The 13,654-nt window shown below is 42.0% G+C and overlaps 1 protein-coding gene across 1 annotated transcript in view; it reads left to right on the top strand.

Moving 5' to 3' along the window:
- The window catches only part of LOC140482363 (low-density lipoprotein receptor-related protein 1-like), a 1,932,271-nt gene that overhangs the window by 1,089,123 nt on the left and 829,494 nt on the right, over nt 1–13,654 (top strand). Inside the window, exon 18 of the mRNA XM_072579726.1 lies at nt 4,203–4,319. Coding sequence (XP_072435827.1) covers nt 4,203–4,319 — 117 coding nt within the window. The remainder of the gene's footprint in view (nt 1–4,202; nt 4,320–13,654) is intronic.

The raw sequence follows: 13,654 nt of genomic DNA, 5'->3' as shown, positions 1-13,654 counted from the left end.
AATTTTATATGTTTCTATAAGATTCTTTCTCATTCTTCTAAATTCCAGTGAATATAATCCCGGTCAACTCATTCTGTCCTCATAAACCAACTCACTCAACTCCAAAATCAACCTAGTGAATCTGCTCTTCACTCCTTCCTGTGCCAGTACATCCTTTCTCAATGAAGAAGACAAAAACTGCATGCAGTGCTCTAGGTGTGGGCTCACCAGCACCCCAAAAAGCTGCAAAATAACCTCCCTGCTTTTAAACTCAATCCCTCCAGCAATGCAGGACAAAATTCCATTTGCCTTCTTAATTACAGGTCATTCTGCTATAACGTGACAATTGTGTTCCTCTGTAACCTTCTGCTATAGAAAATCATGCTTTAGAAGATTGTGTTATGAAAAACACTCTATATCTATTCAGCAGAAAGTTTGCGTTATGCAATCAACATCCGCAATTCATCAATCACGTTATAGCCAATTTGCACTGATGAAATAACATTATAGACCAACTAATGTACCTGTTGCACATGCAAACCAACCTTATGCGATTCATGACACCCAGGTCCCTCTGCACAGCATGATGCAATTTTTTACGATTCCAATAGTAGTTTTTACTGTTATTCCTATCAAATCGGATGACTTCACATTTATCAACATTGTACTCCATCTGCCACATCTTTGCCCACTCACTTAAACTATCAATATCTCTCTGGAAACTTATAGAGTCCCCTGCACACTTTGCTCTACCACTCATCTTAGTGTCATCCATAAACTTTCACACCACTATATATTTGGTCCCCAGTTCCAAATCAGTTATGTAAACTTAACAATTGCAGTTCCAACACTGATCCCTGAGGTACATCTCTAGTCACTGATTGCCAACCAGAAAAGTACCATTTATCCCCAATCTTGGCTTCCTGTTAGTTAACTAATCTGTTATTCATGCTAATACATTGCCCATAATGTTATGCACCTTTATCTTATGTAGCAGCCTTTCATGTGGCACCTTGTCAAATGCCTTTTGGAAATCCAGATACACCACATCTACTGGGTCCCCATTGTCCATTGCACTCATAATGTCTTCACAGAATTCCAGTAAATTACTTAAACATGACCAGCTTTCATGAATCCATGCTGCAACTGTCCAGTGAGACAATTTAAATCTAAAAGTATTGCTGTTTCTCTCTTGATGATAGTTTTGAGCATTTTCCCCACCACAGAGGTTAAGCTAACCAACGTAGAATTCCCCATATTTTGTCTCCCACCTTTTTTAAACAATGGTGTCACATTTGCTGTTTTCCAATCTGCTGGAACTATCCCAGAGTGAAGAATTGGGAGTATTATTTCACTGGTTTCAAGTGTCTTTAAAGGATGTCATTGAGAAAGAAGAGTGAAGCCTTTTGCTATTATGTCTTCTGATGAGATCTTTCCAAAGTTTCTTTTGTTAAACTAAGAATGCCATACGCTAACACTTCTCTAAAGCTGTTTTGCCATCTTCTCTGCTCTTGCAATCCCTTAAGAATTGTACCCTTTGTTTCAAAAGTCTCTCTGCATTCTTAATAGCCCAATGGATTGCTTCACCCTCCTCTACATTAAATTTTATCTGTTGCTTGTCTGCCAATTCCTCCAATATGTCTGTGGTCTTGTGAAGTTCTACATTATCCACTTTGTTGATAACATTACTTCAAAGTTTAAGTATTGCTAAAAAGAGTCACATGGTAGAATTTTCCCATGTGAGCAACGTGGTTAAAAATTTGGGAGAATTATGTGAAAAGTTAGCCAAGGCCTGTCTCAATTCTGGCATCAACAAATCCTATTTTCCAACTAAATTTCAGATGTCAAAACAAGATTCTCACTTGTGAACAGCAAGAAGCCTAATAATAAGAATTATCACTCAGTAACACCCACATTGTTCCTTAATCTCAACTCATTGATATGCAGTATCCTATCCTGACATCCATGAGATAGAAACTCAAAGTCAACAATTCTTGTCAGGCAAGCCAGAGGGGGTATCTAGTGACTCCAGCTCACTGATTTCTCATTCAGACTCAATCCAGGACATCCAGCACTTGCAACTCAGGGAATGGTCCAAGAGCTTTAGCTGCATACACTGCATGTCCATGGATACCAACCTCTCTGCCCCACCATGACCCATCTCTGCTCCACTTGTAGTCCATTTCAGTACACTAATGCTGCACTCTGAAGCATACCTGGCAACTATAATTGGAATGCTGCTGCAACGATGGGCACAACTAAACGTGGGTTTCCTCCGGGTGCTCCGGTTTCCTCCCGCAGTCCAAAGATGTGCAGGTCAGGTGAATTGGCCATGCTAAATTGCCCGTAGTGTTAGGTAAGGGGTAGATGTAGGGGTATGGGTGGGTTGCGCTTCGGCGGGGCGGTGTGGACATGTTGGGCCAAAGGGCCTGTTTCCACACTGTAAGTAATCTAATCTAATCTAATCTAAACTGTTTAAGGATAAACATTGGAGTTACAGTTCAAGATGGTGGATGCGGCGGGTGAGTTGAGATTGGCAGTTCAAGAAGTGTTAGATAGAAAGGATTATGAAGGTTCTGGGGGAGAAGATGACGATACTGCATTGGGTATTCATGGTGTTGAGCACAACCTGCATTGTTTTCCATGATCTGTCAGGTGCTAAGTGCAAGCTACGAATGGAAAATATTATCGATCTCACTCAGAGTTGGTAATAAAACTAAATAAGTGGATAATACCCTCACAAGAGCCGTTCAAATTCACAAGGCCAAACGATGTCTTGCATGATAATTATTCAATAGTGAGAAGTACCTTAGTTATTTCACTTCATCGCTAGCTTCGTAGAAACATGCCTGAGTATATTGAGATCTTTTAACATTTACAAACAGATAGTGTTGGAAATTTGGGTGCAGTTAAATATGGCCTTCTCTTGTTTTTTTCCTGTGTAACATGGGACCTCATGTAATTGCTGCTACAGTAGTTACTTACCTTTCCCAAATATGAACAATCTCTTCAAAAAATACAAAAGACAAGATATAGATAATGGTTATTGAGGTTATCAGGTCACTGACACCAGGTAAAAACAATAGGTAAAAACAATGACTGCAGATGCTGGAAACCAGATTCTGGATTAGTGGTGCTGGAAGAGCACAGCAGTTCAGGCAGCATCCAAGTAGCTTCGAAATTGATGTTTCGGGCAAAAGCCCTTCATCAGGAATAAAGGCAGTGAGCCTGAAGCGTGGAGAGATAAGCTAGAGGAGGGTGGGGGTGGGGAGAAAGTAGCATAGAGTACAATGGGTGGGTGGGGGAGGGGATGAAGGTGATAGGTCAAGGAGAAGAGGTCACTGACACCAGCCACCCCAAGGCATTTAGGAAAAACAGAAAGGTTTGTTCTTAGGACAAGTGAAAACTGACCTTATAATAGATGTGGGCAAAGGGACAATATTTATTTTGACATCATGAGTAGCTGTCCCGTCCTCATTGACTGAAAGCATTCAGAGAAGTGATTGACACAGTGAAGATTTCCAACCCCAGTAACAGGATACATTAACAAAAGCTTAAAGTCAGAGGACAGCTCTTAGAGGGGGCAGTCTTTGTCAAAAAGCTGTCTTGTTCAGATTTTATGTAGAAAGATACAGGAAAAAGGTCTCTATCACTTTGGCCAGCAAGGATGCTGCTTTCACAACTGTAGGAAGAGTGACATACTCTCAACTAAAGGCCTTTCCATCGTCTACCAGATGTGAATCAACCTCAATCGTCATAGTTTTATTCTTTTTCATCCAATTAATATAACCTGCTGCTTCTTAAGAAACTTAATAAACTATGTAAAAAATTCATTATGTATCATAACTGCCTCTGTTCGGTAACTGAGATTGCACATCTCCAAAACCCTAACAATGTATCATTATAACATATTCAGTAATATTATATGGAAATGGTACAAATGTATGCGGTATTTCATTAAAACGGGATGCGGTTATATTCAGTTGAGTAATAAGGAAGTACGAGATTTTCTTGCTACACAAAGCACATGTTCAAGATTCAATTGTGCAATTGCTTGTACTTGAAATATTTTAAAACAATCGGATCTCACTTTGTGGGTAATCCTAGGCATATTTCAATTTAAAAATAAATTATTTCTATCCACTTTTGAAAATGTTCAGTTATACAAAATAATATTGATTCCTGACATCTAATATGTTCTGATCAATATTATTTCTTTGCAGGAAAGACTTGCCAACCCAATCAGTTTTCTTGTACCACTGGCCGTTGCATCCCAATGTCATGGGTTTGTGATTTAGAAGATGACTGTGGAGATCGATCTGATGAAGCCGTATCATGTGGTTAGTGTCTCCTTCAGAATTGATTTGATTCCTAAGGGCAGTATGGTGGTTAGTCAATTAAAATGTATATTATATCAAAAATATTGTTTCTGAAAGATCCATTTTTGTATATAAAGGAATTTTTTTTCATATTGTAAATAGATTTAATGTAGATAACCATACTGAAGAGTATTAGTTGATGAAGCTGCTGCTTTTATGATCATGTGATCTCTGGGAAGCCGACAGTTATTGAAAGCTAGCTGGCACATTACACTGCAAGACTGCTAATTTCTGATGCTGATAGTTATCATTTCTGTCTTGCTTGAAGTTTTAACTGAGCAGTTTCTGCAGGATTAAAACTAACTTGAGTTCAATTGATGTAAGTGCTCCACTGAAGTGTGAAGAATATGACAAAAATGATGGTTAAAAGTAGCACTGAAATCATTATAATTGCTACAGCAGTTCAATTCGTTTCATTAAAGCTTGTAGGCATTATCATGGTTGATAAAGAAGAGTAGTAAAGATTGTACCAAGAATGAAATATACATGAAACAATTGAAAGTCATGAGAAATCCACTGAGTAAAAATTCAGAAAGAAATTGCATTTTTCATCCATAAATATTTTTTTGAATGGCTTTTGAGCCGAGTAAAGGAAAATAGAGGGTATTTGGCCTTACAAAATTGATGAACTACAATTGTTTGATGACCCAAACATTGTTAATTAATAGTATAGATAGAGCTTTTAATGGGTTAAGTCTTAGTAACAATCCACCAATCCCTGGACAGGCTTTGGTTTTACAATGGGCGAAAGTGAGGACTACAGATGCTGGAGATCAGAGTCTAGATTAGAGTGGTGCTGGAAAAGCACAGCAGGCCAGGCAGCATCCGAGGAGCAGGAAAATCAATATTTCAGGCAAAAGCCCTTCATTCCTGATGAAGGACTTTTGCCCAAAACGTTAAATTTCCTCCTCTTTGGATGCTGGCTGACCCGCTGTGCTTTTCCAGCACCACTCTAATCTAGACTTTGGTTTTACAATATTTAATGACTACCTTGAGAGAGTCATGTAAATTGCTAAAATAGCATCAATGGCTTTAGTAAAATTCAATACACTATGTGCTTATTTTGCAATTCGCATTTCTCAAGCTGTCAAAAACGTCATAGCCTGGATTTCACACTGGACCATTCACATTCCCATGAGATGTGACATGCTAGCAAGGCCAGCATCTATTGGTCAATCCTAATTACGAATGAAAAGCTATAAGTGACCTGTTGTCTTGAAAAACTTGGAGTCTATTTGGCATCGTATATTCACTGGGCTGGTAAAGATGGATTTCCAGGTCTTTAACTAACCAGCAGTAAAGTAACCTCAATGTGGTTCAAACACAGGACGTGGATGACCTGAGACGAAACTTGCAAGAGGAACCAAAGGACAATTAGAATTCAAAAGAGACAGCTTTTATTAACTGTCCTCTCTAAAAATGTTCAGCATTTATGGATTATACCACAGATGGGACTTTACAATTCTCTTTGTTTCTGGTTTTCAACCTAACAGCTTTACAGTTCTTCTGATGGATTTATATGTCTCATCTCAGTTTTTCTCTATCCCTGTCTATATGTCTACCTCACCGCAATCTCTATTTAAAAATTGGGTATTGGAATCAGTTAACTGAGATTCAAATCATGAGTTGTTTATTTGGAACCAACTTACAGTTATCAAATAAACATTGAATAAGTATTCCATTAGAAATTATATTCTGTCAGCAACTAAAAGTCTGAGATATTGAATAATCTTATGTATTATTCTTCTCTGTAATCAGGGGATTTGAGATAATTCTCAAATGACTGAATAAAGTATATTTTAAATTGTTAATAGAATTCAGAAGCAATCAATTAAGCAAACTTAATGCAACTTCAACAATTAAATTACTCTCCTGTTACTAATAATTACAAAATCCAAAACTTTGGGAAAAAAATTTAGAAAATTAAATTAATTTACATTTTACTGCTTCATTAATTATCTCTGCAATAATGTTTCTTGTTAACAAAGAGTTCTTAGTTGTAAATCATGCCTCCATCAATGTTTTTTAAAATCAGGAACTCTCCTTACTGAAAAGACGTTAGATTATCCTTTGTTAAGGTATTCTTGTGTTCTTTCAAAGATAGAGACTATTAAATAAAAACTGCTGTATCATTTATTAAATACTTCAAATAAGAAAAATGCTAAATGCATTTTTGTTTTACATGAGCGGAGAAAAACAGTATCAGCATGATATGCCATCAGGAGAACTCCATTGGTGTTTGTCCTTTCTATGTCTTCTCTGACAATCATGCCTTTCCAGAGGTTTGTATCCAATCCAGCTCTGGGCATTGAAATCACCAAGGAATATCAACTTGTCTCCCTTTCAGACAGGAGACAATTGATCCAGGCTCATCTGTTGATTATATGGTTTGGGAATAAACATTGATAGCTGTGGTATTCGGCCTCTGGGATAGGACAAGTCCAAGGTTTATTTATCTCATAGACAACTCACTGAGATCCCAGCTGATTCAATTGATTTGGTGAAACCTAGCATATGGAGTTTGGGTTCACCCTCAAACTTACCCTTCCAGAATAAGGTATATCTACCACTTCGTTGATTGAACTGATGTTCTTCTAGGCAAAAGTGAGGACTGTAGGTGCTGGAAATCAGAGTTTAGGTTAGAATGGCGCTGGAAAAGCACAGCAGGTCAGGCAGCATCCGAGGAGCAGGAAAATCAACGTTTCGGGCAAAAGTCCTTCATCTGGAATAGAGGCAGGAAGCCTCCAGGGTGGAGAGATAAATGGGGGGGCGGGGGGGGTGGGGGGGTGCTGGGGCGAAGGTAGCAAAGAGTGCAATAGATGAATGGGGGTGGGGATGGAGGTGATAGGTCAGAGGGGAGGGTGGGGGAAGGTAGCAAAGAGTACAATAGGTGTATGCGGGTGGGGATGGAGGTGATAGGTCAGAGGGAAGGATGGAGCAGATAGGTGGGAAGGGAGATTGGCAGGTAGGATAAGTCATGAGGACAGTGCTGAGCTGGAAGATTAGAATTGGGGTAGGTGGGGGAAGGGGAAATGAGGAAACTGGTGAAGTCCACATTGATGCCCTGGGGCTGAAGTGTTCCAAGGCGGAAGATGAGGCATTCTTCCTCCAGGCGTCAGGTGGTGAGGGAGCGGCAGTGGAGGAGGCCCAAGACCTGCATGTCCTCGGCAGAGTGGGAGGGGAGTTGAAATGTTGGGCCACGGGGCGGTGGGGTTGATTGGTGCAGGTGTCCCGGAGATGTTCCCGGAAGTGCTCTGCGAGGAGGTGTCCAGTCTCCCCAATGTAGAGATGACCGCATCGGGAGCAACGGATACAATAGATGAAATTGGTGGATGTGCAGGTGAAAGGCTCCTTTGAGGCCTTGGATGGTGCTTAGGGAGGAGGTGTGGGTGCAGGTATTTCAATTCCTGTGGTGGCAGGGGAAGGTGCCAGGAAGGGAGGGTGGTTTGCTGAGGGGCATGGACCTGACCAGGTAGTCACGGAGAGAATGGTCTTTGCGAAAAGCGGAAAGGGGTGGGGAGGGAAATATATCTCTGGTGGTGGGGTCCGTTTGGAGGTGGCAGAAATGTCGGCAGATGATGCAGTTTATGCGAAGGTTGGTAGGGTGGAAAGTGAGGATTGAGGGGTTCTGTACTTGTTATAGTTGGAGGGGTGGGATTTGAGGGCGGAGGTGAGGGATGTGGATGAGATGCGTTGGAGGGCATCTTCAACCACGTGAGAAGGGAAATTGTGATCTCTGAAGAAGGAGACGATCTGGTGTGCTCTGTGGTGGAAATGGTCCTCCTGGGAGCAGATGCAGCGGAGGCGGAGGAATTGGGAATAACGGGATGGCAAATTTGCAGGAGGTAGGGTGGGAAGAGGTGTCATCCAGTGCTGTGGGATTCAGTGCATTTGTAAAAAAATATCAGTGTCAAGTCAGTCATCATTAATGGAGTTGGAGAGGTCCAGGAAGGGGAGGGAGGTATCAGAGATGGTCCAGGTGAATTTAAGGTCGAGGTGGAATGTGTTGGTAAAATTGATGAACTGCTCAACTTCCTCGCGGGAGCACGAGGTGGTGCAGATGCAGTCATCAATGTAGCGGAGGAAGAGGTGGGGAATGGTGCCGGTGTAACTACGGAAGATGTACTGTTCTATGTAGCCAACAAAGAGACAGGCATAGCTGGGGCCCATACGGGTGCCCATGGCTACTCCTTTGGTCTTCAGAAAATGGGAGGATTCGACGGAGAAATTGTTCAGGGTGAGGGCCAGTTCAGCCAAACGAATGAGAGTGTCAGTGGAAGGGTACTGTTGGGAACGTCGGGAGAGGAAGAAATGGAGGGCTTGGAGACAATGGTCATGGCGGATGGAGGTGTAGAGGGATTGGATGTCCATGGTGCAGATGAAGCTTTGGAGGCTGGAAAGTCTTGGAAGAGGTGGAGGGCGTGGATGATGTCTTGAACAAATGTGGGGAGTTCCTGGACTGGGGGGGTGGGGGGGGGGGGGATAGAACAGTATCAAGGTAGGTGGAGATGAGTTCAGTGGGACAGGAGCAGGCTGAAACAATGGGTCAGCCGGGGTGGTCAGGCTTGTGGATCTTGGGAAGGCGGTAGAACTGGGCTGTGTGGGGTTCCCAGACTACGAGGTTGGAAGCTATAGGTGGGAGATCTCCTGAGGAGATGAGGTTCTGTATGGTCTGAGAGATGATGGTTTGATGATGGGAGGGTGGGGTCATAGTCAAGGGGGCAGTAGGAGGAAGTATCCTTGAGTTGGCGTCTGGCTTCAGTGGTGTAGAGGTCAGTGCACCAAACTGCCACTGCACCCCCTTTATCTGCTGGCTTGATGGTGAGGTTGGGATTGAGCAGAGGGAGTGGAGGGCAGCGTATTGTGAGGGTGAGAGGTTGGAGTGGGGGAGGGGGTTAGACAGTTTTGAGGCGGTTAATGTCTCAGCAGCAGTTGGAACTGAAGAGGTCAAGGGCGGGTAATAGGCCAACGTGGAGTGTCCAGGTGGATGGAGTGTGTTGAAGGTGAGTGAAGGTGTCCTCAGAAGGTGGGCGGGTGTCCTGATTGTAAAAGTTAGTTTGGAGGCGGAGGCGGCGGAAGAAGTGTTCGACATCACGATGCATATTCAATTCATTGATGCATGGATGGAGGGGGATAAAGGCAAGGCCTTTGCTGAGGACTGGTCGTTCGTCCTCAGTGAGGGGGAGGTCGGGACGGATGGTGAAAATGCGGCAGGGCTGGGACCTAGGACCTGGGACCTGGTGTAGGTATGGAGCTGGGAGTGGGGGCAGAGCTTGTAACTGGAGTGGGTGTGGTAGTGGGGGGAATGGGAGTGGACCTTCTTCTGCCTGCCAGGTCACACTCTGGGCAGCAATTTAATGCCATAGCACAGTAATTCCCAGATTATGATAGGGGTGTGAGATTCAGGCCTGTCACGGCAGAGTTTTGTTAATGAGGAACTGATGTTTCAGTTCACAAATGTAGGGTGGCATTGTGGTTCAGTGGTTAGCATTGCTGCCTCATAGCACCAAGGACCTGGATTTGATCCCACCCTCAGGCAACCGTCTGTGTGGAGTTTGCCTGTTTACCCCATATGTGCATGGACTCCTCGGTACTCCGGTTTCCTTCTAAAGTCCAAAGATATGCAGGTTAGGTGGATTGACCAGGCTAAATTGTCCTGTAGTGTTCAGAGGCATATGGCTTACATGGGTTAGCTGTGGGAAATACAAGGAGTGGGATGGGTCTCGGTGGGGTGCCCTTTGGAGGAGTGGTGTGGACTTGATGGGCTGAATGACCTGCTTCCGCACTGTAGACAATCAGTGATTCTTCTTCTATGGATGGAAGATGCCCGTGCTTGAGTTCTTTATACATGCGATAGGCATGATACACTGACCCCCACATGTTTGCTGTGTAGCATGTTCTGTGTCCACTGGATAAGCCTGCCAAAATAATTGAAGGTTAGGCTTCACTGCCCATTTGGGTGTTGCTGTCAACTATCCCAATTCCTATCAAATCTTGAAGCACGAACTCTGCTTGCTTGTGGGTTGGCATCAGTGGAGAGAGCATGCTCTACATCCATTCGTCCCTGTAAGATCAACAAAGGTTTATTGCTCCATCGTGTTTTACAAATTGTCAAATACAAGACCTCATAGAAGCACCCTCACCTGGATATTGTCACATGCTTGGCTATGGCATTGACCCAGTGAGGCAGCACAAGGATGTTCACATCACCCGTCCATGGCAAGATATGAGAACTCCTGAACCAATAACCATATATTCCAATATAATATTAACATGACCGAAAATGGCAGCACAGATGTCAAGGATTCTGTGAAAAGTATCTACAGAACGAATACCTCACAGTCAACCTGTGACTGCTCAACAAACAGGACCTCCCTAGTCAGCCAATAACTCTATCTTAAACAGCATTTGTAAGGAGACTGTAAGTTTTTCTATTGGGGAATATCAAAACTGGTTTTATAAGAGTGACTAGGAGATCTATGAGCCAGTAAATAGCAAGTACGACGCATTCCTGAAAAGAACACCACAAAACATTGAAGGCCAGAAGCAAGTTTATGTACAGATGTTTCAATCAAAGAGCTGGAATCTAAAACACAAGGCAATAAGATGTAAGAGAAGCAGTAGGCTATTCATCCCATTGAGTCTGCTTTGTTAGTTAGGGAAATCATAGCTGATCTGATAGTTGCCAGCTCTTCTTTTCCCCATAACTCTTTATTCCCTTCCTGACATCTTGGCCTTGAATATCCTAATGACCCAGCCCATAAGCCCTCAGAAGTAATGACTTTTGCAGATATACTCTCCTCTGAGGGAAGAAATTCCTCCTCATACTTCTCCTAACTGGATACAATTCAAAAGGTCTGCAGAACCTTTTGATCTTTATCTCCATTAGTTTTCCTCATGCCATTTCTCTAGTAATTAGTCTCTTGATTAGTAAGGGGATCAAGAATTATGGGAAGAAGGCAGATTTGAGAAATATATCACCCGTAATTTAATAGTGGAGCAAACTTGATGGGCCAAATGATCTAATTCTGCTCCTGTATCTGATGGCATAATGGTGTTTTTGTTTGTGACCTCTCCTCCTTTTGCCCATACATTGTTTCCTATTTTTGAAATACTAATAATATATTCAACCATCGATACTGATGAAACGTATTCACCATTCAGCTAAAAGTTGTTCAAGTATAATGTATGTTTCATAATGCAAATTGGCTATAACATGATTGACAAAGTGTAGATGCTGTTTGGGTAACGCAAACTTTCTGCTGAATGGGTATAAGCAATTTTCTACAGCACAAATTTCTAAAGCGGTTTCCTGTGGCATAATTTTCTATCGAGCAAGGTTGCAGAGGAATGCAACAGTCATATTACAGCAGAACAATCAGTACTTTGCCACTTCCTGTTTGCTGTTGTTGTTTCCCCAGCCTCATCCCCTGGGCCTACATTCATTTGGCTGCTCTCTTTGGTATTAGTTGCAAATTTACCATCAAAGGTTCTTTTCTCCCCTCTTTATTGTTTTGGTCACTTCTTTGATATTTAAAACTTACCCAGACCTCTGGTTTGCTACTAATCTTTGCCAGAGTTTTTCTTTTAATTTGATTCTATCTTAAACTTCCTTGGTTAGCCATGATTGGTTTATCGTCTTCCTCGAATCCTTCTTCCTGATTGTGATATATCTTTGTTGTGAGTCATTAACTACTTCCTTAAATGTCTAACATTGTTCCTCAACAGTCCTTGCTGCTGAACTCCTTTCCCTGTCCACTGTAGCTGTCCTGCATAAGAGGTGATGGCTTAATGGTTTTATTGCTGGACTGTTAATCCAGAGACCTAAGTAATGTTCTGGTGGCCTGGGTTCATATCCCAAAGTCCAATGGTGACATGAATCCATTGTCGATTGTTAGAAAAGCCCATTTGGTTAACTGATGTCCTTCAAAGAAGGAAGCTTCCGTAATCCATGTCGTCGACTCTTAACTGCCATCTGGACAATTAGGGTTGGGCAATAGATAACGACCTTGCTAGTGACACCCTCATCTCATGAATTAATTATAAAAAAACCCTCATTCTTGTTGTAATTACCTTTACTTAAGTTTATCACAGTTGAATCTGGTCCAAATTCCTCTCTCTTAAACTGGATAATAAGTTCTACGATGTTATGTTCACTGTTTTCTCGGGGATGGTTTTACTCTGACTTCATTTATTAAACCTATCTCTTTGCATATCACCAGATCCAAAATTACCTGATTCCCTGGTTGGGTCCACAACATATTATTGTTGAAGGTTGTTTCAAATATAATTGTTTAATTTTATTTTGTGGTGACTTCTAACAGTTTGACTTTCAAATCTAAATGATTAAAGTCAGCCATGATTGATGTACATTTTTGTATATATCCTTCTTATCTCCTGATTTATTCATTGTTCTGCCATATAGTTACTGTTAAGAGGTCTGTAGACTATTTCTGAATGCAAGAAATCATCACCATTCTCTACCACTGCAATCCTCACCAAAGTTAGAAACAATATGTATGCAAATTAGGGTCAAACGAGGCAGTGTTATTGCACTGGCACTCATCTCTGCCTTTCTTGCTAAAATATTCCATACCGTGTCCAAGCAGCTTCCCACTGTATTGTGCAGGAATCTATTCAACTTGAGTCTAGATCAAAGATCATTTCAATGTCTTGTCATCAGGTTGCAATGTGCACATCACACTTTTGCATGTGTGCATCAGAAATGTATAACCGATTGGGCGTTAGACTAAGCCTGACAAAGGTCCCCTACCAGCCTGCTCCCACTGGATAATACTGCCTCCATCTATCAAGATCCACAACAAACCACTAGAATGTTGATCAATACCCATCCCTTAAGGCCTTATCTCTGCAAGGTCACAGATTAGGTGTAAAGTTCAACATCACTCCAATGAGTTTTTAGAGTCTTTGACTGACTGAAGAACAGAGAGTTTGATGACAAAAACCTCCAACTGACACCAAGCTCATTATCTGCAGTGTTGCAAAGTTACTGGCTCTTCTGTATGAACTGAAGGAATGTACAATGGACAAAGTATATCTGAAAAGCTCAGAGAAATCTCACCAGTGAGGGCTCCACAAAACTCAGTGGGAGGTTGAGCACTCCAGTTTTGTCAAGCCAATGTCTCCAGCATTGAAGCACTGGTTATTGACAATCAGCTTTGTTGGGTGGATCACATCGCTCTCACGTCTGACACAAGATTTAGAAAACAGTCTCTTTGCCTTCTCTGATCCCTGTTACTGGAAGCGGTTACCAGGAGAACAAAGAAAATGCTTCA

The sequence above is a fragment of the Chiloscyllium punctatum genome, chromosome 10 (genome assembly GCF_047496795.1).
Source record: "Chiloscyllium punctatum isolate Juve2018m chromosome 10, sChiPun1.3, whole genome shotgun sequence".
Lineage (NCBI taxonomy): Eukaryota > Metazoa > Chordata > Chondrichthyes > Orectolobiformes > Hemiscylliidae > Chiloscyllium > Chiloscyllium punctatum.
The sequence above is the reverse complement of the archived record's forward strand: the minus strand, read 5'-3'. Positions and strand labels throughout refer to the sequence as shown.